Source organism: Caloenas nicobarica, chromosome 1 (genome assembly GCF_036013445.1).
Source record: "Caloenas nicobarica isolate bCalNic1 chromosome 1, bCalNic1.hap1, whole genome shotgun sequence".
Taxonomy (NCBI): Eukaryota; Metazoa; Chordata; class Aves; order Columbiformes; family Columbidae; genus Caloenas; species Caloenas nicobarica.
Genome location: NC_088245.1, coordinates 146,957,386 through 146,984,515, shown reverse-complemented (window position 1 = coordinate 146,984,515; position 27,130 = coordinate 146,957,386). Strand labels below are relative to the sequence as shown.

At 42.4% G+C, this 27,130-nt stretch overlaps 1 protein-coding gene across 1 annotated transcript in view; it reads left to right on the top strand.

The window, feature by feature from the left end:
- AFF3 (ALF transcription elongation factor 3) overlaps positions 1–27,130 on the top strand; it is a 281,631-nt gene that overhangs the window by 210,934 nt on the left and 43,567 nt on the right. Inside the window, exon 10 of the mRNA XM_065642739.1 lies at positions 22,416–22,581. Within this exon, the coding sequence (XP_065498811.1) occupies positions 22,416–22,581 (166 nt within the window). The remainder of the gene's footprint in view (positions 1–22,415; positions 22,582–27,130) is intronic.

Genomic DNA, 27,130 nt, shown 5'->3' with positions numbered 1-27,130 from the left:
GCAGGGAAGGTATTTGGGCTCCCAAACCATTGGAGCTTTGTTGATGCAAACCAAGACCCCGAAATTTCAAATGGCTCAGTTTCCAAATTTGGAAGGGGTTTTTTGCACAGTCAGCATTTCCAGGAGGTCTATCTGGTGAGTTTTTCTTTACAAATGATCAGAACAAACACTTTCTGCTTTATTTTTCATTATTATTGCTTTCTTTGGGGGTTCTGTTTCATGAGACAATTCAGAATTTGAGAGCTTTGTTCCAAACTGGAATGGCATAAAATTTCAAAATTCCCCTCAAAATGGAGGACCTTCCTTCTCTCAAGGACTCTATATATAGTAGGCTGCCCTTTTTGCAGTCAGAGAGGGGCCAGATCATATTATGACAGTGTGCTCTCATGTGTTTTTAACTTAGATGTACAATTAGGTCTGGCTTGAAACTAGGTGTAAAGAAAGTTCAGACATTACGTTTTTATAACCTGAAAATGATACAATTTTGAAAGGCAGAAATAAATAGAAATAAATTAAATTAGGTATTTTTCCATGCGGTATGATTTAAATGAGACACATGCTATCTTTATGTAGTCTGCAATCTTCTGGCATTTTAGCAAAAAATAAAATTATTTATTTTAAAGGTAGGTATTTTATATCTAATGAAATTTACTTTGCATACCAGCGTATCTTCTGTATTAGATTGCTATAAAGATTTTAAAGGTCTTTTACATTCTTGACTCAGGCGCATAACTTTTCTTCATGCTGAGGGACTGCCCCTCACACACACATTCACACAGAAGAGAACAGACCCTTCTCTGTGGAAATCTAGGAGCCAAATAATTCACACATAGCTCTCACTTATTATTTACTGGAACAATCAAGCATAACTGCTCTAAATGAACAAACAGTTTGTCAAATAAAAAAACAGAGGAGCAAGGTTAAAGAATCCCATGATTCTGATTTACACAGCAGATAAAAATCACCCCAGAAAAGTCAAAGAGACCTGCCAAGTAAATTTCTTGCTTTGCAATGATCCTTTAAGACACTTTAATATGCTTTTGTGAGGATCTGCACTGGCCCTGGCATTGTATACCCAGGGAGGTCTGTGTTGTTTCATACCCTGGCAGGTGATGGCTGCTGAGAGTGATGGTGCTGGTGAGGGGACAGCTCGTGCCTGGCTCCCAGCAGCACAGTGGGACTTCCCTTGCCATCTCCATCTTCCTTTTCTTACTTCCTACAGCCCCTTTGGAGAGAAAAGAGGAAAACCAAACACAGAGCCCCTATCACAGGCATCTTCCCCTACTTGATGCCAGATGTCCACAGTTTTGGCTCTCTGTGTTTCCCAGAGGGACCTTGTTCCAGAGCCTCTGTTACCACCTGACGTCTTGCTTGCCCAATCTGCCATTTCCCCGTTCTTCAAAACCACTCTGACCCCACGAGGGTGCCTGGAGCCCTCCCTGGGACCCCCGTCTCTCCCAGTCTCAGGGCCACGCAGAATCACAGAATCACAGAATGGTTGGGGTTGGAAGGGACCTCTGGAGATCATCTAGTTCAACCCACCTGGTAAAGCAGGTTCACCAGAGTAGATTGCACAGGAATGTGTCCAGGCGGGTCTTGAATGTCTCCAGAGAAGGAGACTCCACAACCTCTCTGGGCAGCCTGTTCCAGGGCTCTGTCACCTCAAAGTAAAGAAGTTTCTCCTCATGTTCAGATGGAACCTCCTGTCCTTCAGTCTGTGCCCGCTGCTCCTCATCCTATCGTTGGGCACCACTGAAAAGAGTCTGGCCCCATCCACAGCAGGAGGAAAGCCCCACCGGCTTACAGTGTCACAACTGAAGTCTGGCAGAGGCTACTCAAGCACCACTCGCTGCTGAAAGATTGACATGGCCCCCGTCATTGGAAGGGGACAACCTCTCTTCCTGGTCCTCAGGAGAAGCAGCTATGGTGTGGGGCCAGCCCATTAGCTCGTTTTGCAGCCCCACGGACACCAGCGTGTTTCGCTGGCACGTGGTGGGACATAGCCCAGCCAGGCACCAGCGGGGGACCAGCACTGCCACCCACGCAGCCAAGGTTGCCCCCCCGGCTACCACCCCCAGAGTGGGGTGACCACACCATCAGCTGAACACAGGGGATTTCTGCCTGCACCTTGAGTCTTTTCCATTCAGCTCCCCACAATAACCATCACTCTTCCCTGCTAATAATGCCCTCAAATACTGATTTCCTGAAGCCACTTCTTTTAAGGTCATGATGTCCCTTTTTCTAAAACTTAATAAGCCTGATACTGACCATGTGGAGTTAGAGTGGGTTTGTAAATATTTGTATCTTCAGTATTACTCCTTTGATAGCAGACACTAGGACAATATTTCCCACATTAAAAGGGCTCTTGGGGAGGGTTTAGGAACTCTGGCCAGGCAAAAATAGTTGCCTGAAGGAAGAGGAAAAACCTTAGAGAATTACCAGACTCTTTTTTTAAATTTTGAGACAAATGGACTTTTCAAACTTTGCCCTGAAAAGAGATCTGGTCATGACCTACTATAAATCTCATATGGCCATTTAAAACCTCACAGTGCTCTGGTTAAACAGCATCGCACCAGACAAAACCTCCAGGGCATGGGGACATTGCTGTGGTTTTTCCCTTTCAAGCTTGTATATTGTCCCCATAACATATTGCCAATGTTCACAGGACCAAATGAGACTGCGGCCTTTCTTTAATGTACTCAGAGTTCTTGTGTCAAGAGCCTGTGAGGTCAACAGGAAAACATGGAATGAAATCTCAGTTGAGTGTCGGTCTTTCCCAGGCTTCCTGGCAATTTCCAACTTCTCACTCTGTTGTTTTCACTTAATAAGATAAAGCTTGTCCTCCGCTCAATAAAAAAAGAAAATAGCTAAAAGAGCTAAGACTCAGAAAATGAGCAGTTTTGTAAAAGCCTGGCAGTTTCCCAGTCTGCTGAACCTCATATAACAAGCACACTCATTTTTCCAGTTTGAAAGTTTTTGGTGCAAACCCCCCTCATGCAAACACCTCCCAGGATTTGCAGAAAGAGATGCAGTGTACAGAAGAGTGCTGGGCTTCCGACACGAAAGCTGTAGCCTGCGTTTTTGAAGTGGGGATGTTGAAAGGTGAAGCTCTCAAAATAACCTAATTTGGGGCTCCTCCAGCTGTCGGATCACCCTCAGCTTTCCTCCTCCTCCTCCTCCTCCTCCTCCTCCTGCTGGAGGGATTCACAGCAGAGCACCTCTCTGATAAAGCTGAAGAGGAAAGCAACAACTGCAAAGTCTGTTGTGCAAACCCAGAGAACAGTTTGAGAAGACAGCAAAACCTAAACACTCCTCTGAGATTATCACTCCTTAAATGATACAGAGGTGTACTGTGACCTCTGCTTCAACTTCTCTTTTTATACCATTTTCTGTATTAGCATGTTATCTGCTTGTCAGCTGCCACCAAATTTTAATCTTAGACTGCTGATATTTTCTGAGTATTGTGTAAAAATGTGTATATTTTATTAAATAATTATAAGGGATTTAATGCTGGTGAAAAGCACCAGGTTGACACCTGATTATCCAGAAATTTCTTCCTTGTGTTGCAAGGATGTCTAGCCCCCTCCTGGAGTCTTGCATTATTCTCATGCATATTCTTTATCCATGCAGACAAAAGGCAGTGTTAAAGCAGATGAGTGCCTTAGCATTCAATGTAGTTAGCTAATCTGAGCCAACACCACATTATTTTCGAAGGAATATATTTGATTCTGTGTTTCCATTTGGTCAAAATGTAGCATTAACCATTTATTAGTATTACAAGAGCCATGAGAAATTTCTATCAGTGACGACTGCACATTGCTGTCCTCTTCTGCCTGTGTAAGGTCTCCCAGGTTGATTAGGCCAGGCAATTACAGCAAAGTTGCCTTACTCAAATTATTGTTTTTATGGCCAAAAGTCTGGTATCACTGTGCAGCAGCAGTAAATTGGGGATCTGGTTTGAATTGTTCATATGTCAGTAATTTACCACATCAGCTTTTTAAATCCATTATAGAAAATGCTATGAATACCGTCTCTGGTTAAATGAGGGAACGTATGGCAAATGAATTCCCACTGCCTCACATGGAGAAAACATACTTCTGTATCACAACACGCTCCTTGGCTGCTTTGGAGTTGAGCTCCGCAGGGATGTCATGCACCAGTGTTCAGCTAACTGGGAGGGTGGCTTGAAAGGACTGGTAACTGCAAACTCCATAACTGCATGGACCCGTCAGTCAATTCTCCAGTTAATCCAAGAGCTGCAAGGATGAAGAAACGGTGAAACATTCCATTAGTCTGGCCAATACAAAAAGGAAGATCATGGAGGGAAGGTAAAATCTGGAAGGAAAAAAGATGAGCCTCTTAAGAAGCTCTGTGCTACTTTTTATTAAGGCCATACCATGCCTGAAAGAATAGATTTTATTATACTGTTTTTAGGTTGTGAAAGGCTGTGGTTTGATTGAGTCAAAGCTTAGCTTGTGTGAATGTGTAAGGTGTTCAAATGTACTTTCTGCACCTGTGCTGAAAAAATAATTATCCCCCAAAGTCACCCTTTTCTTTTCTTTTAGAAGCGACACCCAGCTCACACAGCAACTGCAATTCTAATATTAACAACATATGTTTCTAAAGCTGAGGTGTAAACAGGATTTGCTTAGTTAGGAAGTGATTGCCTCAGGTTTGTCTTGCACCTGGTAAAGAGCTTGTTAAAGGTAGTATTGCAATCGTGAGGGGGTTTTTTAGTTTAATTGCTAGCTAAAACAGCATTTTGATAGCTCTGTTTTAATCTTGATACCACCTTGTAGGGGGTAGAGTTATTTATGCAGTTGCAGGGCCACATGGCTGGGAAGTATCTTATTTGAGTTATATGCATCTTCGGTTGATGTGACTCATGTTACAATTGGACTGAATAAGACAACCCTGTATACTAAAAATAAGCAAACAAATGTAAAACACATCACCATATTAGCAGAACTACAACAAGCTAGTTAACAATGGACAACACAGTCATCAAATCAAAGTCACAATCAAGATCTGAACCAATGAATCAGAACCATGAGTTATCAAACACACATTCAATGCAGAAGGTAATCAGCTTTAAATTATAAGCCTGACGTGATGCAATCACATCCAGTTAGTTTTGCATCAGGGAAAACTGAAGAGAAGCCAGCTCATGTTTCAACCAAGCTCCTCACAAACATTCAGGTCAACACAAGGCACTGAGTGAGGCAAAGGCCGTATTCTTCACTCCTTGCCAGTGGTGCACGGAGGACTGGTGCTGTTACAGTTCAGCCTGTGGAAGTGCACCCATCAAAGCAAACTCATTAGCGATGCATGGTGTAGCATTTCCTTCTCACATCACATGATAATCATGTATGCTTAGTCTTCTGCTCTTATCCTCTCCTGGCTATCAAACTGAAATCACAGTGCACTCTGAAAATCATATGCTGTTGCAGCTTTTAAATTATTGATGCAACATTTATGAAAATACTTTTTGAAGAATTACTAGGTAAGAACTATGAATAACTTTTGGAATAATTCACCAGCAGTAAATGACAGATATAAGAATCTGGCATTTGCTGCTAGGCTTGGAAACAATTAATTTAGACCCTTTTCCCTTTTTCTTTTTTTGGCCAAACACTTATGTGTCATGTGAAATAATGAGGGATCCTTCCCTTAAAGGAAAACACAATGTTCAGACTTGTGCTTTCCTCCTAAGGATCTTTATTTCACATGGCTGCTGGCCACCAGCACAACACAGCAGAAGCTTAGGCCAGGGTAGTGACAGAGCTTAAAACTGGCATCTCCTGCTTGGTGATCCAGAGACGTGGCAATGCTTCTCACAGCCCCGTCTGTTTTCATGCTTAGTTCACTGTGCAGATGGAGCCTGGTTGCCTGGATGTGGTCAGTACAGCCTGGTATCTAGTTTGTAGGTGGCTGCTGAATAGACCCATGGCCCTGCAGACAGGAACTACAGGCTGAGGTGTGACACACTAGTCCCCTGCATGGTCCATATCCCAGTGACTAATGGCAGCCTTCCCCTGCAGGGAAAACACTTAAAACCCACACTCAGCTGGAACCACCTCCATGGGACGAGCTAATAACCTCATCAGCACATAGTCTCTCCATGCCTTTTCTAATAATAGTCAATCTTTACCCTAAGTTAGGAAACTAATGTGAATCCATTCACAGCTTGCCCTGATGACTTTTAATCCGAGGCCACAGCTAGCCTTTGCGCTTTTTATCAGATGAATTCCAATAACCATTAAAGAAAATTTTCTCAGGTCTACCTCAAATCTGGGCCAATGTATCTCACAGCCCTTACTCTTGTGCCATACGCTTGCTGTGGTGTTTCGTCCTGTAAAATCAGTTGTGGCAACCTGAATAATTAGTTGCTGTATCTGTAGTGTATCGGACCTATACTTATTTCCAGTTAGCTATACTGCTTTTCTTTGTATCCGGACTCATGCTGTCTAACCCTGGAGAGCACAAAGCAAGTCTGCAAAGTTTTAGCCTATGAGATCATCCAATAATTCGTTACTGCAGGCGCTGTCTGTCCAACTTTATTTCCTCGTGTTAAATAATCGCGATATTGTTTCTTTAAAACCCTTGACAACAAAAATCAAAACAACCGTAAATAATCCACAGACATATGGAATTGTTTTGAGAAAGAAAGTAAATTGCTGAGACTCCTGAAAAATGGAAATCTACCAAGGAAACCCCAGCAGTCTCTTTGACAGTCTGCTCTAAAACTTTTCACTTGCTTTGATGTTGTTTGTAATTTATGTTCCTCAGAGGCTCTTAGATGAAGGAAATCATCTATTTTAACAATGTGAAACCTTCTTCTGGCCACTCGAGATGGGAATTCCTGCTCTGTTTCCTGTGCCTCTGACAAGGCTGAAGGGGGAAGGAGGGCTTAAAAATTGCATGGCTGTTAGTGATCAGAGCCATGGCATCACCCACCATTCTGAAACATCTGCCCAAATGTAACTTACCTCTCACTGATGAGTTTATGTGTTTAGGAAAGCCGTCTTTTTAAGCTCACTCTCCACAGTAGTGTTATTTGACTTTGTTAGTAATTCATAAGGTTAGGTTATGTGGTGACGATTATAGAACAAAAGCAATTATTGAAATCGTGCCTTTAATTCAAAATTATTTTAATTACTAGTGATACCTGTCCTTTTCCTTTTTTATTTTCATTTCTGTGCTAAGGCTCTTCATGATTCGAAAATTGCCACTAGGCCATCACCTTTGGTAATTGCCATTCTCTGAGCTGAGTGAACAAAGGAAAAATTGAACTGGAGTGTGTCAGGCAGGCAGAATAGGAAATATATGTTCCTGCAGGAAAGCTACTCTCCTCCTAATTACCCTGCAATTGCCAGGTTCAAAATCTAATTTATGAGCAGCATAGATACAATGGCCACATTAGTCCATTATTTCATGATGATCTTTTCTACTCTTGATTTCATAAAAGAAGGATTTTGTGGCTCTCCGTGCATTGGCATTATCAGCCGCTGCTCTGGGCAGTGATGCTAGATAACTGCACTTGAGAGATACTCCAAAAAAATGTAAAGCAGTCTCCTAACAACAAGGTTTTACAGAAGGAGGGAGGTGCTGTATAGTACAGTTAAATAAATAAAGCATGACCTGATGGGCTGCCTCAGACGCTGCTGACCACATTCAGAAACAGATCCAGGAATATCTGAAGGAGAAGGAAGTTTTCCAGCCTGCATGCAGCAAATGAACTTAATAACACCCCTGGAGTCCTTTTTACTCTGACAAGCATGGAGTAGCCTGCAAAAGGATGGAGCAGTGGGTAAAGCTGCCAGCCTGTCTTGTGCAGATGGCACATGGTTTCAGCAGTAGCGTTGGTGGTCAAGGCCAAGCCTACACTTCTGTCAAGTTGGGACAATGACTTATGTAGCCATCTGAGTGAGCTTTAAACACACAGTAGGGGGACACTCATGGCCAAATGGAGCTCACGAACAATTCAGTGCCCATTTAGTTATCCAGTTTCTTGTCTGGAATTCATACCTTTGTGTTCCCAGAGACCACCATAGTTTGTGGTATCTGAGCTAGTCCCACAAGGTGACAGGATGGCTAAGGCTGGGAGGCTCCTCTGGGGATCATCCAGTCCAACCCCTGCTCAGAGCAGGGCCAGCTAAAGCTGTTGCTCCAGGCTCTGTCCAGTTGGGTCGTCAATATCTCCCAGGGTGGAGACTGCACAGCCTCTCTGGGCAACGTGTTCCAGTGTTTGACCACCCTCACAGCAAAATAACTTTTTTATTATATTCAAATGGAACTTCCTGTGTATCAATTTGTGCCCTTTGCATCTTGTCCTGTCTCTGTGAACCACTCAGAAGAGCCTGGCTCTGTCTTCTTTACTCCCTCCTGTCAGATATTTATCCCTCTCAGTCGTCTCAGCCTCTCCTCATGTGAAAGATGCACAAATCCCTAAATCATCTTCGTGGCACTTTGCTGGAGACGCTTCGTGTCTCTCTTGTACTGGGGTGCCCTGACCTAGATCCAGTACTTCAGATGTGTCTCACCAGTACTGAGCAGAGAGGAAGGATCATCTGCCTCCACCTGCTGGCAACACTCTTCCTACTGCAGCCTGGGATGCTGTTGGCTGCCTTTGCTGTGAGGGGATGTTGCTAGCTGATGGTAAACTTGGTGTCCATCAGGACCCTCAGGGCCCTGTCCGCAAAGTGGCTTTCCAGACAATTGATGCTCTTTGCTTGTACTGGTGCGTGGAGTCTCGCCCACGTCTTCCCAAGCCAGGGCCGTGGAAGTCAAAAAATGATGTCTAGTGTTGCAGGGAGGCACCTTGCTGGGTAGAAGTTCTGCATCATTCACCTGCCTTACACATTTCCGTCATCAGCCCCACAGACCACAGAAAAACTGGCTCTGCAAGCTTCTTCCCTTTCCTATCACCTACAATTCTTCTCCATCCTCTTTTTTGCCTGCCTTATATTCTTCACCCACATTTTTTTCACCATTGAAACCTTTCCAGTTAAAATAATAGAAATGCATGCTTACATCTAAACTACCATTGCGTTTTGGAGTTAACATTCATATAAAGCTGATTTTGGTGGGAAAGTTTATACCTTTTATGCTTTGTTTTACATTTGGGCTGCTTTGGAAGGATTTCTTCACAACTGTGAAGCAACAAAGTTAAGATGGGATTCAGGTACCTTAGCACGGACATCTGAAGTGACTTGAGAAGCCCTAAGATATGTAAGACATCTTTAAGGGCCTGATAGATTCATATGGCAAAGGCAGCTAAAGACTGCTGTGATAGAGCACAACCACTGGACAGTGGCATAGAGGCAACTAAATGTTATCTCTACCCATTTACGAAAAAAAGAAAAAAAAGGTAGTGCAAGGGGAAAAGGGAAAGATAAGGAGAAAATGGAAAGGCATGGGGAAAGCACAAAAGCGAAAGGGGAAAGGCCAAGCACAAAGGCAAAGGGGAAAACTCTCTTGATGATTCTGGGTGTGACATGCAAGCCTTAGAGTCAACTGTCTTAAAGTTCAGTGCCTCTGAGCTGTGCACAAAGCTCATAAATATCTTTCTATATTGCAGTCTTAAGTCCATAAGAAAGGGCTTGCCCCTTCCCTGAGAAAGCATTTGGTTATATTGCTTGGGAGTTTCACTCCTGAGTATTCCTTTTCAGTTCTGTGCACAGAATGCAAACAGAGTGCTCTTAGGAATGGGAGATGCCTGCCCTGATTCATTCTTCTGAGCTTTTATTTTTTCTTTGCCCCTGAGGAATTGGCTATTTTTAATGACTTTTATGATTAATAAAACTGTCTGAAGACCTGCTGGGGTCTTCAAACTAGTTATCAACAAGGTCATCTAGCCCTTTCCCCCAGTGTCTAAGCTAATGGCAAAGGCCCAACACTTGATCTTTCTCCCCAAGCTGAGGCTTGTCTAGCAGGGTTTAAAGTCACGTCAAGGTAGTAAAAAATCCCAAAGAGATACTTTCTTGCTGCACAAACTATGGAAAAACATACTCTCCTGGAAACCTGTCTGTCCATCCCATCTTCTCCACAGAGCTCTTGTGCAGAATCTTCCGCTTTCCCCCCAGCTGTTTCCCAGCTGCAGGCAAATGACCTGATACACTTTTAAAGAAATATTGAATATATATCCTCACAGCTGGGCACTGAGCTGCTAGCAGCAACACATGTTGACCCCTACACCTTTAACAGTCTCCGTGGTGCTAGATGTAAGTTCATGCTCCTGAGAGGCCCACCACTTCACACAGGCATCCTAGACCGTGCAGGACCTCAGGCAGGCAGAGAGGTGTTTGAGATCCTGCAGTAAGACCAGAGTGCCAGAAGGCCACTGTTATTAATAGCCTAGAGGCAGAGAAAAGAAGAAGGCAGCAACAGCATGTGGCACTGAGAGGGAGAAGCAGCACTGATGAGCAATATTTCCCCCTGTTCCTGTGCCCTCTCCCCACTATCATGTGTCTATTTCCATTCTGCCTTCCTGGGAGAGGCAGGGAGGACGAAAGATACATTGAAGAATACGTGAAGGCATCTAGGCATGCCTTAGTGATATTGTAATCTCATAAGAAACCTAAAAAGACGCATGGCAGTTAATGAACAACAAAACATATGAGATATGGATTGAAAGGTATATTGGAAGATATAAGTTTAACTACATAAGGACACAGCATGGTGTAAGACCAATTTTTTTTATTAAAATTTCATACAATTCTAGTGCTTTTCCTCCTAGTTGGTAGCACATTTCACAGAAATACAGGATTGATAACATCCTGCGGGAGGCTGCAGCTGGGGAGCCGCTCAGCCCAGACATGTTGGTACCGCATTCTAGATTAATAAAGCAAATAAAATTATATCTGCTTTGTAATTTATTTCTGCCTCCTCTCATCATCTGTGTGTGCATGAACAAAACTCAAGTTTGCTTTCCATGGATGACATCTAACAAAAGGATTCAATTCACATTTGTTTTTTCCTTTGAATTGTAAAGTGCAATTTATGTAATTCTATCTTAACATAGATTTATATATTTGTGCTTATCATATATATTCATTGCTTTCCACAGGCCATCTTAATACATTATAACTGAGGAATGCACAGTAAAGGTTGCTAGTAGGGGCCACTTTCTTATTTAAAAATGCTTCGTAAGTATCTGCACACCATGTTGCTGTGTTACAGTGGGTCAGATCCTGATACCCTCACTAGACAAACCATTCCTACTCTTCATGAGCGCTTCTGGGTACTCCAATCCAAGCTGTAAAACGTGATGCTACTAAGCCAGAACAAGGGGTCAAGAATCTGAGCCTCGTCAGAATGGGATAAGTTTTTTTTCCCAGTGGCTTAGACCGCTGAAAACCTAAGGCTGCACCACAAGTAAATATTTGACAACTGAAGATTGGGTTTAAACATCCTTTATTTTGAGCTAGTATGTCAATAATAGGTAAACAGAATATCCTGGGCAACTCTTGCTAAAAACATACTAAAATAGTTTTGCAGGTTGCTGGAAAACAGGCTGCACTTACATCAGAGTGGAGAATAGAAGAACCTTTTAAAAGACTTCAAATAATCTCAAACTAATTAGCTTTTAACATCCTCTCTGCTACAATCCTGGTCTTTATTATCTGTTCTGCTTGCCATTCCTGAGTCTGCCTAATGTCTTCTCTAGAACAACTATGTGGTTTTTTCCAGGCATTTGTCATTTCTTGAAACATATAAAAGAGAGCACTTGAATTCAACTAACAGACCATCTAAATGCTGCTCTGGATAGGGAGTGATATATGCTGACAAGGAATAGAAGTCAAATTTTCTTTATATGGTTCTTTATGGTGAGCCAACCTACTTAAAGCAAGCTCCTTCTCAAAGCAGCATATTGATTAGAGCTGACGGGCCAAAAAGACCTTTGGGAGACAACAGAATATGGCTTGAGTCAAAGAGTAACACTAAAGCTGGCAGCAGCAACATTAAGAGTCAGTAAAACCTGAGAGAGTTTGTCTCACGCTGAAATTTATTGCACCCATTTGGACAGCCATTACGGTAGTTAGCAATTTTATCTGCACAAGTTCATCTGTATTTGGACTCTGGGAGCTTAGCGAGAGGTCTTGCAAGGCAGAACCGTAGCCAGGGCCCTGCTGACAGAGGCAAAAGACCGCTGGGCTGAAGCGAGGTACAGCCTTGTCTGAAAATCATGAAAGGCTGTCCACAACATGAGTTATGTTGACAGTAACTCTGAAATAAGGTGGTGGTAGGCCAGTGCGGACAAGGATTTTCTTAGTCTGCATTGCAACGGTTGTCTTCTGCAGCTTGATGAAGCTGTCACTCACAAGTCAAAATCGCCGTTTTCTTGGGTAGAAATACATCTATACTTCATGATTTAGGACATGAGAGAAGAAAAGCAACACCCAGGCTAATTTCCAGACAAGTGGTATCAAATTATCCTGAGGAGACATTTTGAGGATGGTGGATTAATGCCACTCTACAGAACTCTTTGCATTGCTCCTTTGCCTAACCTAGTTTCTGAAACTAACATGACTGATGTTCCATATCATCACGGATGATCTGTTCCAGTGCTTTTTTGTTTTTTGCCTTTATCTTCATAACATCTCTCCCAGTGAGTTGTCACCTCTCCCACCAAAGACCAAGCCACTGGAATCACCTTCACAATGTTAGTGGAGGATCTATTCCTGAGACAAGTAGTACTGCTATCATTGAATCTGATGGCGATCAGCTTTTAGTCGTTCTCTATTGAAACAGTGGAGTCCTGAGCTGGGAGTGGATGTAGATCTTCATATTGCATCCCACCCCCAGTCTTTAGGACATGTGGAGAGAGTTGACTGAACTCTGAAAGGGAAATTATGAAGAAGAGTCTGAACTAAACCTTCCATGCTTCCCGTACAGATTACAAGGCATATAGTGTTGGGCATACCAGGCATACTGTTTAAGCAATCCTTACTATTCTAGATTCCCAAGTGAGGTAGGAATCTCCAGACAGCATTTCTGAGTGCTGAAGTGAGGCAGTAGTTAGGCCCCCTTGTAAATTAAGGACAGAAAAACTGTGTGCCTGCCAACCTGCTATCCTCAACCCCACTGGCCAGCTATATCAAGATCTGCCCAAGAGGGTCCAATTCCTCCATGATTTAACTCAGCCGCATTCTTTTTTAGTCTTTTTAAGCCCTCCTAAACTCCTGACTATTGAGTCACATAACTTATTTGTTCACAAAGTCAGAAAACTGGCTTGATTGAAGTCTTCAGGTGACCATCCAGCTGACCTTTAAAAAGTCCTTACTCCTTGTCACTGTTTACACTCTGTATTTCCATTCACCCCTCATTAAATTAGAGCCTTTCTTCCTATTTTCATTGATTTCAGGTGTAACTTCCTATTTTTTATTTTGCCAAAGCACAGGAATCTCTCCTCCTACTGTCATATGTGACATCAAGATTTTGTGAAAAAGGGACTTCTATGAAGCTCTTCCTCTCGCTTGAAGGTCCAGAAGTCATTCTTCAGATAGTAGGATTCAGCATCTTGGGTGCTTCCCTGTGACCAAAAGAACTTGTCTGGAGCTTCATGGCATCTTTACTTTCACATTAACCCACTCTAATGAGACCTTCTGACAGCCGAGCCCTGAGCTCCTGTTCCATATCTGACTTATCAGGCAATCCAACAAAATGCAGGCATATTTTTAACACGTTTAATGGGAAGTGGAACAGAGCTCATCTCTAGTGATATTTACCTTCTTCAGTGAAGCTGAGTAATCTGATCTCCCTTGGGCAAATTAACTCATGTTCTCTGGAGACCACTGACAGTTGTATGCAGCAACTCCTGATGCTGCCAGGAGAGGAACTTCCTCAAAGTGAGGAGGGGAGACAGGTAGAAAAGGGGAAAGATTGGAAAGTAGCAGTGTCCAGAAGAACACACTTGGTTATTACAAGGAATCAATGAGTGCCAGAAAGACATCCAAAGCTTCAGTATTATTTGATATGGAAAAACTATGCCTGACCACAGTCTCAGCCACTAGTACCATATGTGTACAAGTGCTCAAAGGAGTCCTTTTTCCTTCTTGCAAAGTCTGCCTAGGTTTCTTACCCCTTCCCTGGGCCTTTTGGAATGAAAAAAAGATCTGATGTGAGGGCTAGATTCCTAGAGGAGAAGAGGAAAGGGTATACCTCCCAAGAGAGTCCTTTGAGTAATGTTGCTTCTGGAGTATAGTTGTCACTTTTAGCCACCATGAAGGAGAAGCTTCACATATCAAGGTCATTAAAGGTCAAAAAAAAGCGTGTGTTCTACATTCACTTTCAAACATGTAATTCAAAGACTGTCTACCGAGAGGCAGAAGCTGGTCTCGACCAGAAAACGGAGGGAATCTCAAATAGAAAGTTCGTAACATGACCAAACTGATGAAGAAAAGAGAGAAAAATAAAACTTCTGAGGTACATATGAAGGAAAACACACAAAAGCCATTGCCTTTGGTCTCAGGGGGAAATCAGAAGTGATGTTGTCTGACTGAATCTTCTCAACAACTTCAACCATTTAGCATTCATTTCTGCCCTCCCCTTTCCTCCAAAAAGTCTCTGTAGAAATGATTTCCTGATTTCTCACTGGAGACAGGAGTGTGGCTGTTCACGGACTATTCTCAAAGCTGTTCATCATTCTCCAGGCCACTGGCCAAGGGCATGTTCCAAGGACAGTATAGGACACATAGGCTGTGCCTGTCACTTTTCCTTTTTAAGTCACTGTACTTCGAGACATTAAGAGACTAATTATACTACCAAGGTAAAAGGACTCTATCACTCCTCTTCTACTGAAGGGTTAACTTTCCTGGACCAGGGAGTCTCTCTTCTCGTATTCAGCTGATGCAAGGTCAACGACAAACACACCGAGGAAGTCAGAGTTGCTTTATTTTTCTTGCGAGCAGGTCAAATAAAACACTGCTGATGCTCCATTTATCTGGAGCGACAAGCAAACACTTGGCAGTGGTGGAAAGCATACACTGGGATCTGGCACCAGGCTCCTCGCACAGCTGTCAGCCCACTGATGGATCACTTCATCCCCACGCTGATGCTGCTCCAGGTCTATTGGACCCTTTCATCTCAGATACTCCGGTACACACTCGTTCTGACAGAGCTATTTATACAGAGATGTCACTATTAATTGTTATGTAGCATTTTATTTTGGGAGGGTTTTTTCAGCCAAGTGGGGTTTTTTCAGTGGTTTTCCCTTTCCTACCATATTCCTTCAAGGTGGGAGCTGTGATTCTGCTGCTTCCAGTATCAACCAGTCCTTAAGAAATACCCCGTTGTCAGCCTGAATTTTCTTGAGGGTTTTTTTGTATGCGCGTGTGCCTGAGCTTCATGGCTTGTTTTTCTAAACAGCCTTTCCTATCAAATTGCTTTTCTTTGGTGACTATTCCGGCAATTAAGCTGCAATCACACAGGGCACACCTGACTCTCTGAAGGGACCCGATTTACCTTAGGTTTGCATTATAAGATGATACTCATAGTCTTGTCAGCACAAACTACTTAAGCAACTCCCAAGGACAGTGTTAAAATACAGGTGGAGTCTATGAACTCTCTTCTTGGCAGCTGTGCTTTATTAGTTGTGCTGTGCAAAGGTGGTGCGGCTAAGGTAATGCAGTGCTTTCACAGAAGCATTATATATTGTGACAAGCCAAACAACCTCCAGGACTCTCACTCATCATGACTCATATTTCATACCTCATCTATTATAGATATGAAAACGTTTCTCTGTTTCCTAAAGATATTAATATGCTCCTGGGAAATCGTTTACCTGGAGAAAGGGAAGTGCCCAGCCTCATATTTTTTTTGCATTCCAGCTCGAAGAGCCAACCATGGCAGGGCTAGCTGCTTTTTTTTGTTAGTGAACGATAGTTTTTCACAATGGGTAACTGTAAAGAACTCAGGCAGTTAATTGGTTTCATGCTCTCAGTTAGCAAAGGTACAAAAACATAAATTTGTGTCACTTCCATCCTGTGTTTGGAACAAGGGTATCCAAGTGCTTTTTAAAGAACAATGGAGGACATCTCCTAACACACTGGTGGTAGGCAAGTTCGGTCATCCCCGTGTATGACGGTGACTGGAGCTCTGGAAGGACTGGCTGATCTGGTGATTCGGACTTGACATGGCAGAGGTGAGACTAGAGCAAAGGCTCCTTACACTCATATTTGTATGTTAAGTACAGAACCAGCCTTTGTATTCTAAATCATGGAGGTTATCTGGCTGTCCTCGGATGGGTGCATATTCTAGAGTTTGTGGTATCATCTCCCTTTTCTCAGCATGATTTTGGCCTGAAACAAATGGACCGCATCCGCATTCATTCTGTAGGCTATCCTTATGGTGCTGTTTCTTGGCATTCTAGAGTTGCCTCAGAAAATATCCCCATATGTTCTGAAACAACATTGGGACAGCCTGATCTGCAAGTCCAGGATAGACCCCAGTGGTAAGCATGCTTCAGATGTCTTTGCTGAAACAGAATTTGAAAAATACACAGGGGCAGCAGCAAGAAGTGGGCATTTCTGTTGCTTCTGTGATTCATTCACAATTATCGACACAGGAATTCCCTACTGTGTGCATGGGAGATGTGCAACATCTTCAGTGCCAAGTAGCAGAGATAATTATACAGATCTTGGCACGATGTTCTCAGTTTGTGCTTTGAGGAAGCACTGTGTGGAATTGCTTCTCACAACAAAACGATAAAGAGTTTTCCGTAAAAGACCTTTGCTGGGTTTTAGCTTGGCTTCAACGGAAGAAGGAAGTGGTGTTTCAGATACTTTAATCTGGAAGAAAAATATGGACTCTGCCAACAGAGCTCCTTTAAGGCATAGAATGTTTTCATCGCTGAGTTTGAAATGTCATTTTAGAGTCTTGGTCAGATTTACTGTTGGATTTAAATCAGTGTACCCTAATTGAAGTCAGTAGAGCTATGACAGTTTATACCAGCCATGGGACTGTTGTCCGTTTCAGAGTATTGTTTTCCCACAATTGGCCTTGATCTTCCAGACAGTGATAGATTTTCTGGGTATTTCAAATACTGCAAGCATTCACACAGCCTTTCCAACGATTTTCTCCAACATTTGTGGCATTTACAAATTCAGATCACCTTCTCCATGTTTACCTCTCAGTGTTGACAATGTGATTCCTAATTGTGTCATTTGTCTATTCAGGTCAGCTCTTCGCACTAATTGTTGCATTCTTCTTTCCTATGGGGAGCCTGAACCACTTGGTAGTTACACAGTGCTTGGTAGATGGTACCGTAGGCTGAGATTTAGAAGAAAAATAGTTTAGATGATCACAGCTATGAACATGCCACTGGCTAAATACTGCCCCATCTTCAGACACAAAAACAAATACAGCAGATAGTGTCTGATAGTGTTACTGAGCTTTTGATAAGAAGGCTCTGGATACAATTCTTGCAAAGTGAAATTACACAGACTGACTGACTGGACTCCAGAATATGAAGCATGAGCATTTGCGTAGCCTTTGTTGTGACTGGAAAAGTATTTCAGAGGCTCACTCTGATATGTTTTCTTGGCACAGCCTTTTCTTCAAGGCCTCATTCTCCCTTGCCTTGCATTCTTGGTAATCGTTCCTACCTGTGTAAAGTGGGTATAAAGTGCCTTCATCTTGTAACGTACTGAAGAATTGGGATCACAAATTCTTCAGGATAGGAGGGTTTTTTCTCTTTCGAATCCATTTATTATTGTCACCAAATACTTGCAGTTTGGTAACAAACTGCATCTGTCTTGTACCTTCATCAGGCATCCATGCTGTCTGCCTTTGAAACGCTGAGACTGAACTCCTGCAATGCAGCATATGCTTGCCTGCCCAGGAACTTCTCGTGGCTGGTGCTGAGCACCATGATTTATTATCATGGAAAGTAGCGCAGCTCTAAGCAGCAGCTCAATATGAAGCATAGAGTAGGACCCAAATACAGTGTGATTAACCTCAAGAAGTCTCCTGAGGGCCACTGAGGCAATCTGATTTAGGAATCTCTCTCCACTGACTGAATAGCAAATGTCTGCACCTTGCCCCACAAGTGTTTAAACCACCTTGGTGTTGTTCAAAGGCTGGCCATGGCCATGCAGTCTGATGGAGCTAATAACCGGTCCCACCACAACTAACCTCTCAGGCTCCTCCAGGGAGTCAGATAACTCCACCTCTCAACTTGCATCACAACTTAGTTTGAGCAGACAAGAAATATTCATCTCCCCATATCGCTGTGTTTCTGAACCAGGACATCTGAGAAAAACTGAGGCTGCAAGGTTGTTTCCTGCAGTCATGCAGGAAAATAGGCTGTTGGAGACTTGAATGGTGTTTAGGTGCCCAAGTCCCATGAAGCCAGGATGATGGAAGATATCTCATCAGAAACTTTGGATGGTGTGTTGGTTATTAAGTGATCTCATTACTGAACTTCTGGCAACTTAACAAGGCATTTACTCTCTCTTAAGTCAGAGGGTGAATGTTCTGATCAAGGGTTTTAAAGAAAAGTGGTTCTTACCCAAATTGTTGTTTAATTGCTTTAAAATAAAAATATCATTTCTGTGATGTAGTAATTAATTCTAGGGCATAAGCCAGTAGCAAAATATGCACAAATGTTATGTGCCACAGTCATTAAAATGTAAATCGGTCTTTTATTTTGACTGCATGGTCTTGCTTACATACTTTAGAAAGAACAGTCCAAAATGGAAGTCACTAATTTAAAATAATGGTCATTTTTTAATAAGAATGCATGAAGAAGCATGTAGCTGTTTTCACTCTGGCCACTATAATATCATGAGGATCCTTATAAGAATATGCTATATTTAAAAATGGAAAAAGTAGAAGGGGCACACAAGACTTCAACAGTATCAGCATAAATGGGAAAATATTGTAATGTTGTTAAATTTTTGTAGTATATTCGCTACCATTAGAGCAGCAAACATAGATTTCCAGATGTTTGTGAAGAGTCCAACAGTTGTATTTTATATCTATAGCTATAGTAACAATTTCTATTCAGCAGCCTAGAAAAATATTTCATGTCACAACAGGAAAGAAATATTACTGTGGGGTTTTTTTCTCCCTCATCCCCTGTTTAGCAATTCTGAATACTTCAGTCGATGCCAAACAAAAACGATGGTTTAAAAATTAAGACCACAGTCACTAGGGGCAGGACATAAATGTGCAGATGTTTTGTGATGTTGAAGAACCTTTCAGGCAACAGTCACGATGATGTTGTGGAGAGGATTGGAAATCCATCAGAGTCGGACACTGTCAAAAGCATTCCCTAAGCTACACTCTCAGAAAAGGCAGTTACTTTTTCATATTCCCTTAAGAAAAAAAAAAAGAAGGAAAAAAAATCAAAACCAGAAAACCTACAGACAATAGCCTTCCTATAGCTCTCACTATTTTATTAGCAAGGGATTGACTGTAATCTATTAATATAAGTGAGCAACTTATTTCTAGAATTTACTGGGCAATAAGTGGAAAACTGTATTGTCGCAAAGCAGTTAACAAAACATGAATATTCCTTCTCTGGGAAGGGAAATTTTTACAAACTTCAAGCTGTTTCTGTTTCAGGCACCTCTGTGCTTTAATGCTGTTGAGTGAGTGCCTGAGAATCTTGTGTTTACCACACCTACCTGAACAGGCAAAGAGACATCATGAATAACAGCAAAAATAGCAGAGGGTGGGTTTTTTAAAAGCACTAGTTGTAATTGGTATATTTAATGCCCATGCGTGATGACAAACCGCTAAGCCTCCCAGGAGCTGACAGGCACTTCTGCAAACACGCGTGTAGCACTGAGCCGTCCTGCTGGAGCATAGAATTATATAATCATAGAACAGTTTGGGTTGGAAGGGACCTTCAAAGGTCACCTAGTCCAATCCCCCTGCAATGATCAGGGACATCTGCAACTAGATCAGGTTGCTCAGAGCCCCGTCCAGCCTGGTCTGGAATGTCTCCAGGGATGGGGCATCGACCACCTCTCTGGGCAACCTGGGCCAGTGTTTCATCACCCTCATTGTAAAAAATTTCTTCCTCATGTCTAGCCTGAATCTCCCCTCTTTTAGTTTAAAACCATTACCCCTTGTCCTATTGTAACATAGCATGACCTTTTACTGTTGCCTCTCTCTGCTGCTTGATGGTTACAAGGATGGAAATACAGGAAAATATACATGGATGTCAGCTCCTCCCTCTCCCGTTTGTTTTATTTAATTAGTAAGGTGAGATCACAGGTGAGGTTTCCTGCACCATCTGGCCCTGCTGTGCCTTGCAAGGTGCAGAAGGCTCTCCAACAGTGGCACAGTTCCTCAAGCAACCAGAGGCTCTTTGGAGCAAGAAAGCCATGGGCAGCTGTGCTGCTTCCTAGCAAAAGGCAAGGGGGATGCTATAAATAAAAGCAATGTGGTGGGAGTACTGGCTTGTACAAGACAGGTGGTCCAGTGGGGAAAGGTTGGCATATGTTAGGGGAAGCAGCCATGGGGAATCGTGGAGTTTAAACTGCATCTCTGATGGCCTGGCCTCTTTTCAAAGCCCCAGAAATTGCCTGTCCTATGTGGCTTCTGTCAGGTGTCAGGTACCAGTTTTCAGAAATGAAATGCACCATTAGCAGGTAAAGACAATTCACTGGGTGCAACATAGCAGAACTGTAATTAATTATTAGATATTATTTCTCACAAAATGCATCTCTGAGATCATGTTGCATTAGCCACAGTATTGGACTGATGGAGCATAAACAAGGATAATGATAAACACTGGTGAATGGAGTTGGGAAGAGATAGTTATTAGGGTGCCGGTCTGGTTTGTGTGGGGTTTATTTAACAGTCTCATTAATGATCTGGAAAAGGAAGTGAATAACCATTTAATTAAGTTTGCATTTGATACTAAATTAGAAGTTGGTGCAGACAGCTCTGAGGGCAGAGAAATAAATCAAAAGGAGCTAGAAGCATGTGTGGTAAAGAAGAAAATGAGATCTGGTATGAAGAAAAAAAAAAGCAAGCTAATCTCTCTGGAAGAAAATAATCTAAAATGTAGCTATCAGTGGAGGGTTTCCAGAGAAAGCAGTGTTGAAAGAGATGTAGGAGTGTTAATGGACTATATATTCCATCACAGCTCGGGTATATGTTTACAGAAGAAATGCATCGAGGAGCAGGAACGTAATAGCCCTTCATTGTAGGGCTCTAGTGAGAACCCATCTATAATACTGCACTCTGTTTTGGGCATTCTGTTATCAGAGAGATATAGACAAATTGGAATGAGTTCAGAAAAGAGCCATAAAAATGATCCCATATCCCTGGAGATAATGACTTATGAAGAAAGATCAGAAGAAGTAAATGTGTAAGGTCTTGTCTGAAAGATGACTGAAGTAGGACAGGAAAACAGTCTGCAAATACGTGAAAGCAAAAAGGAGGGAGGATAATTTATCATAGTAACTATTAGTAATAGGATGAAATAATAAGTAACAACAATAAATTTTAAAAGGGCAACTTCAGGTTGAATGTAGGGAGAAATTTCCGACAGTGGAATTTGGGTTAGTTTGCAGAGAAGTTTCCCAGGGGTAAAAGTAAAAGCTGCATTCAAGTCATTTAAAATCAAATTGGACAACTCACTAGAAAATGCACCCTGCTATAGGGAACAATCTTCCATTGCCTGGGGAATAAGCTGGATGACTTAACAGGACATTTTGCACTCAAGTCTTTATGACTGTGATATTTTTAATATGCATGGTCAACTATTTCAGGAAAGTATACATTTCTTCTGCTGTCAGGCCTGATAATACAAACACTTGCATGCAAACATAACTTTTAAGATGGCAAGTAGCTCCGCTGACAGCACGGCACTGCTGACATGCAAAAACACAAGCCTGAGCTCTTCAAGTTTTTGCAGGATCAGAGTCTTGCGGTTGTCGATATCAGGATGGTATATACAGGTAACCACATCATTTATGGGTAGGTGAAAAAGTGTGCAGAACAAAAGATGGGGGTTGGAAGCTCCAGTGAGGATGTATTATTATTTTTATTTTTATCGTTATTGCTCTTACTACTTATAAATGACTGATACTGCAGAGTTCAGCTCAGTTTCTTAACTGTTCACTTTTTCTATCTCCTGCTTTCACCTCTGTGCAGAGTGTTCATTAGGCACTGTAAAACTGCTTTCTGGACTCTATTTTTTAATGTTTGATACTTTAAATATATCCCAAAATGTCTGTTGAATGAGAAAGGGGACAAGCTGAAGTAAAAACCTGATCCTCTCTCAGATGACAAAGAGATGGCAAAGGCCATTTGTTAGCGGCAGAGACAAGCTCACAGGCCTTCAGACAGGTATGCTCCCTGAAACACCACGGTGTTTACATGGGGTTTTTTTATGTTCTTGTTTCCTTCTGTTCCCTCTCCCCTCCCTGGTGGGCTGCGTGTGGGGCTGGCAGCCTGGTGGTGCCACCATCCAACACCCGAGCTTCAGGACTCTCCAGCAAGGGGTCGAGCAGCAGCAGCTCCAGTGAATCCGAGACCAGCTCTGAGTCTGACTCCGAGAGCGAAAGCAGCTCCAGCGAGAGTGACGGCAGCAAGCCCTCGCACTACTCCAGCCCAGAGGTAAGGGCTTCTGCTCTTTGTGATTTAGGGTGACAATCTGTTATTACACCCACTCAGACCTTTTTTCCAGCCAAGCCAACACAAGGAGGCGGTGGGGTGATGCACAAAAATATGGAAGAGCAAGGCCCCGGGGATACTCCTCCTGGCATGCTGTGAAATGCAAGTGGCTGGGGATCCTGGGCAGATTAAAGCATTTGAAATAAAAATGGAGAAAGAAAGAAATAACCCTGTGATATTTTCTTCAACTTGGAGATATGTGGAGCTCCTTTCAAGGCTCACAGCTTGCTTGAAGTTTTATGCAACTCCAGCTCCATAGCAATGGCTTGCTCAGTGCGTAAGTCCTGAGGTGGGCTCCCAGCACTACAAGGGAACCAAAGGCTTGTCTACACAGGGAAGCTATTATAAAATCAGTTTGAGGGTGGATTTTTAAAGCAAAACAGTTGTTTTTCACTCACGCACTTAGCTCACCTCACTCTGTAAGTGAATTATTCTCTTCTACTGCTGCCTTTGTGTGATTTATTTTAATCCACCTCCAAAATGGACTAAACTGCATTACTCATGGTGCAAAACATTAAGCCCAAACTTGTAATCTGCAAAGCCAGTACTGAAAATTTCCACATGTAGACAAACCCTTGCCAAATTACAATTAAGCTGCCGGTGCTGTACTGCCTTCTGCCTTCACCTCTGCAGAGTGCTCACCAGACATGACAAGGCTGTTTTCTCAGCTCTGCTTTTCTACCAAGATTGACATTTTTACAGGTTTTGGTCAATACACACCTTTAGTATAAAACTGTGAACTCCACAGCCACATCACACACATTAATGTATGTAAAAATATTCAAAAATCTAGCGGCAAGATTGTAAATACACATGAAATACAGTCAGTGTATCTTCCTATTCCACATAAAGCATCAAATCACCAGACTCCCTTCCCCAAAACTATGCCTCACCTATTCTCCCACCCTGAAAAATTACACTGAATAGCCAGCAAGCCTTTCTTCATCTTTTTCTTGGTTATTTGGGGCCATGTTTCCTATCAGGCAAAATGCAGCACTCACAGAAACATCCTTAATATATTTTTCTCAGGTTCTGTCACTTTTGTTCCCTTATTTAACACTTATCTTCCTTTCTGTCTTTCCTTCACAGTACTTTCAGATCCATTTCCAGTTAATTTTCCTCTCACCTTGTCCCTTTCCTAAATCTCTCTCTGCTTCTCTTTCATTTTGTCTCTATTCTCTTCCTTCCAGTCTCTCTTCCCTGTTGCGCTCCCTGTGCTACCCCATGAATTATTTCCCATTCTGAGCTCTCTCATCTGACCCGTTAAGACCTTGTTCTCTCTCTGCCTAATTCCCCACTGGAATTAGTGCAGAGATCTCACGCTCAGTCTCTCTGCTTCCTGCGGGATCTCAGAAGGTAGAAGAAAAGGGACAAAGAAAAGAAAGAGAAGGAACCATTGTGGGGGAAGGAAATATGAGATTAAAGCAGGAGAAGTGAAGTACTCAGGAAGGGAGGAGTGTTTACTATCTAGGCAGATACCCGTGTTGCTTGGACCTGAGAGCAGCGATTCCTCAGGGAATGTGCAAACTTAATTAACTGAGGCAGGTCGTGGGTTTCATAAAGTCAAGCAGGGGACTGAGAGTCATGGAAACATGCAGGAAGTGCCTCCTCTTCAACGTTTTATACATATCCTCTTGAGATCTGTGGAGCTACTTTTGTACAGACCCTGAGTTACCAGTGATCGTTGTCACGAAACAGCTGCACTGCTCCAACAGATTGCTTGTCTCTTTGCATTAGATTTGTGTGGCTTGCCTTCTAGGACATGCCATACGAAACATGCTTATACAAAAATGTATATGACTCAAAATGTGATGGCTGCAGTGCTTTTCATAGGTGATGCCTTGATGGAGAATGGGAGAGGCCACATGAGGACAGGGTCAGGGTGTCCCAGGGAGGTAGGACACCTGTGCTTTCCCCAAGGGCCAGTGCTTTCCCAGGCCCATCATATGACTGATGGCACCAGTTCAAAATAAGCTAATTTGATATCTCTGACTGGAAAGCCCATCTGCTTGGCATAACTTACATTTATGCACCCAGTGAAGCTACCTTTCTAAAGTATATGCCATGTTGTTACCTGGTAAAGGGAGATAGTTGCTTGGAAGCTCTTTAAAGGTAGACCCTGTCCACCTAAATTTAAGTAGTGGACTCACTTCCAATTCTCATCTTAATTTAATCTATTGGGTAAGACAGAAGAAGCAAATACACCTGTGCTTTTGCTTTAGCATAAACTGATAAATTCAGGTACAGTGAACTTGAGTACTGCAGCATAACGCTGGGCAGAAAATCCTTATTTCTAGGTTGTGAGGAACTTAATCTGGAAATCTGCAGATCATTATGAGGCCTTCATTCTTTTTTTTTTCCGTAATCTGAAATATTATATACATATACTCAAAGATTTTCATTTCTAGGACAGTGTGTCTTCTGCATTTGAGGTCATATAGAAATTCAATTGCTGTTTCATTTCTTCTGCATTTTTTTCCTCATCTCATTTTGAGATCTTTGAGTTGTTCTCAGGTGTCTAAATGCAATTGCCTAGACTGCAAAAGCAGCTCATTGTAAAGCATACATATAAAATAGATTAGATGAATTGCACCCTAAAAGTGTCTGTTTCTTTCCATTGACTATTTAGAGCCTGTAGTGACTAGCTCAGCTGTCTACACTTTATGTCTGCAGTAAACTAAGAATAATGGCTGAGGTAGAATGGGAGACAACATTCAGACTAGCTTCAGTGATGTGGACAAATTAAAGTGCCTCACACATTAATGTGGGTAGTTGCAGTTTTGTGGGCTGCCAAACACAAAATTATGAACAAGAGATGGAGGCTTCTATGTCCTGTTTCTTTGCTGAAGTCATGAATTCTTTGCATGACCTTAATTAACGTCAGAAATGAGGACTCTGGAAAAAATGAGATCTTGTCCTTGCAATTATTTCAGATGGTAGGAAAAAAAAAAAAGTTGGGTGTCAAGTCCATAGAAAGAGTTACATTTCAAAAGCTAAGAATTTCATTTGTTTGTTCTTTGTTCCACTGCATTATACTGCAGACCTTTAATAAGGCTGAATCTGCTTAGACAACTGGGAATTACCACTTTGCAGAGAGGACTAGAAGGCGAAATGGGCACAAAGGAAGCAGAGAAGCCATTGCATGGGCCAAAGCATCAGTGGCTAGTCAACAGTAACCAGGCCAGGAGAGAAAGATGTTCTGTCCTGGGCCTTGCCAGCCCCATGCATCAGATGCAATCTCCTTTACAGCTTCTGCTGTCGTGACTAGTTCACAACCATTAAAGTTCTTTCTGCTTTTTGAAGGATTCATGTATACTTTTTATCCATGCTTATTCCATCGTCTCAGGATATAATCTTTCATCTCAAGTCCCTGTGTTGTGACTGACCACCTCCTGACCACTATGCATCAAGTCCTTCAAGTGCCTGGACATCAGCACCAGTAGCTGAAAGGTCACTGCCTAGGAATCCCTGCTGTTCCCTCAGGTGCTATGTGGCAATGGTTCTCTTCTCTTTAGCTTGGAAAATAGGAAGAATGTGTGTATCTAACTGGCTAGCTAATCGGTGAGCATGCTTCTGTCACCTCACCAACCTTTCTTCACAGATAGATTTCGTTATGGAAACAAGGGGAGAAGAGCTGTAGTCTTAGGGCTGGGGGCAGAGACATAAGTTTTCTGTATCTGTCTTGTTTTCCAAAGCATTTTTGCTTCCTATCTTAAGTAGAGCCATGATTTCATTTCCTGACTGGTGCACTCAGAAGAAGATTTTACCACTAGACCAACTGTAGACAATATCTTTACCTTTGCAAATAGGATTCATGGGCTTTAGTTGTCCTGTGGACTATGTGTGACAAAGACTACAAACCAAACTCTCCCTTCGCTCCAGAAAACTCTTTGTGGCGGGAGCCACCTCTTACAGAATTGTGCACTATGCCTAATATATGGGAACCCCCAGTTCTAATTTCATAAAGCTCAAGCAGCAGTGCTAATAGTAGCAATAAAGTAGTAGTAGTAATAATAATAATAATAATCTTTTTCATCATCATTATCTGTGCCTTAAATACAATCAAAAGGCACCACATTTGTATTGGGATTGCCCTGAATTAAATCTTTGATAGCAGGGCAGCACAGGCAAGTTTTCATAAGGGTAGATTAGTATGTGGATCTACAATAGGATGAGTATACTGCAGGGATGACTGATAGCTCAGTCCTACCCCACAGCAGGCTAAGTACATGCACGTAGTATAGGCTATCTAATCTCTCAAGGAAGGTGGTGTCATGCTTCAAGTTTACCATGGTATTAGCCACACCTGAGGTCCCTCTTTGTAATAACAAGCGTAGAGTGACCCCATTACCCTTACATTGTTTCACAGAATCATAGAATCATAGAACGTCCTGAGTTGGAAGGGACCCACAAGGATCATCGAGTCCAACTCCTGTCCCTGCACAGGACAACCCCACAGTTCACACCATGTGTCTGAGGGCCTTGTCCAGTC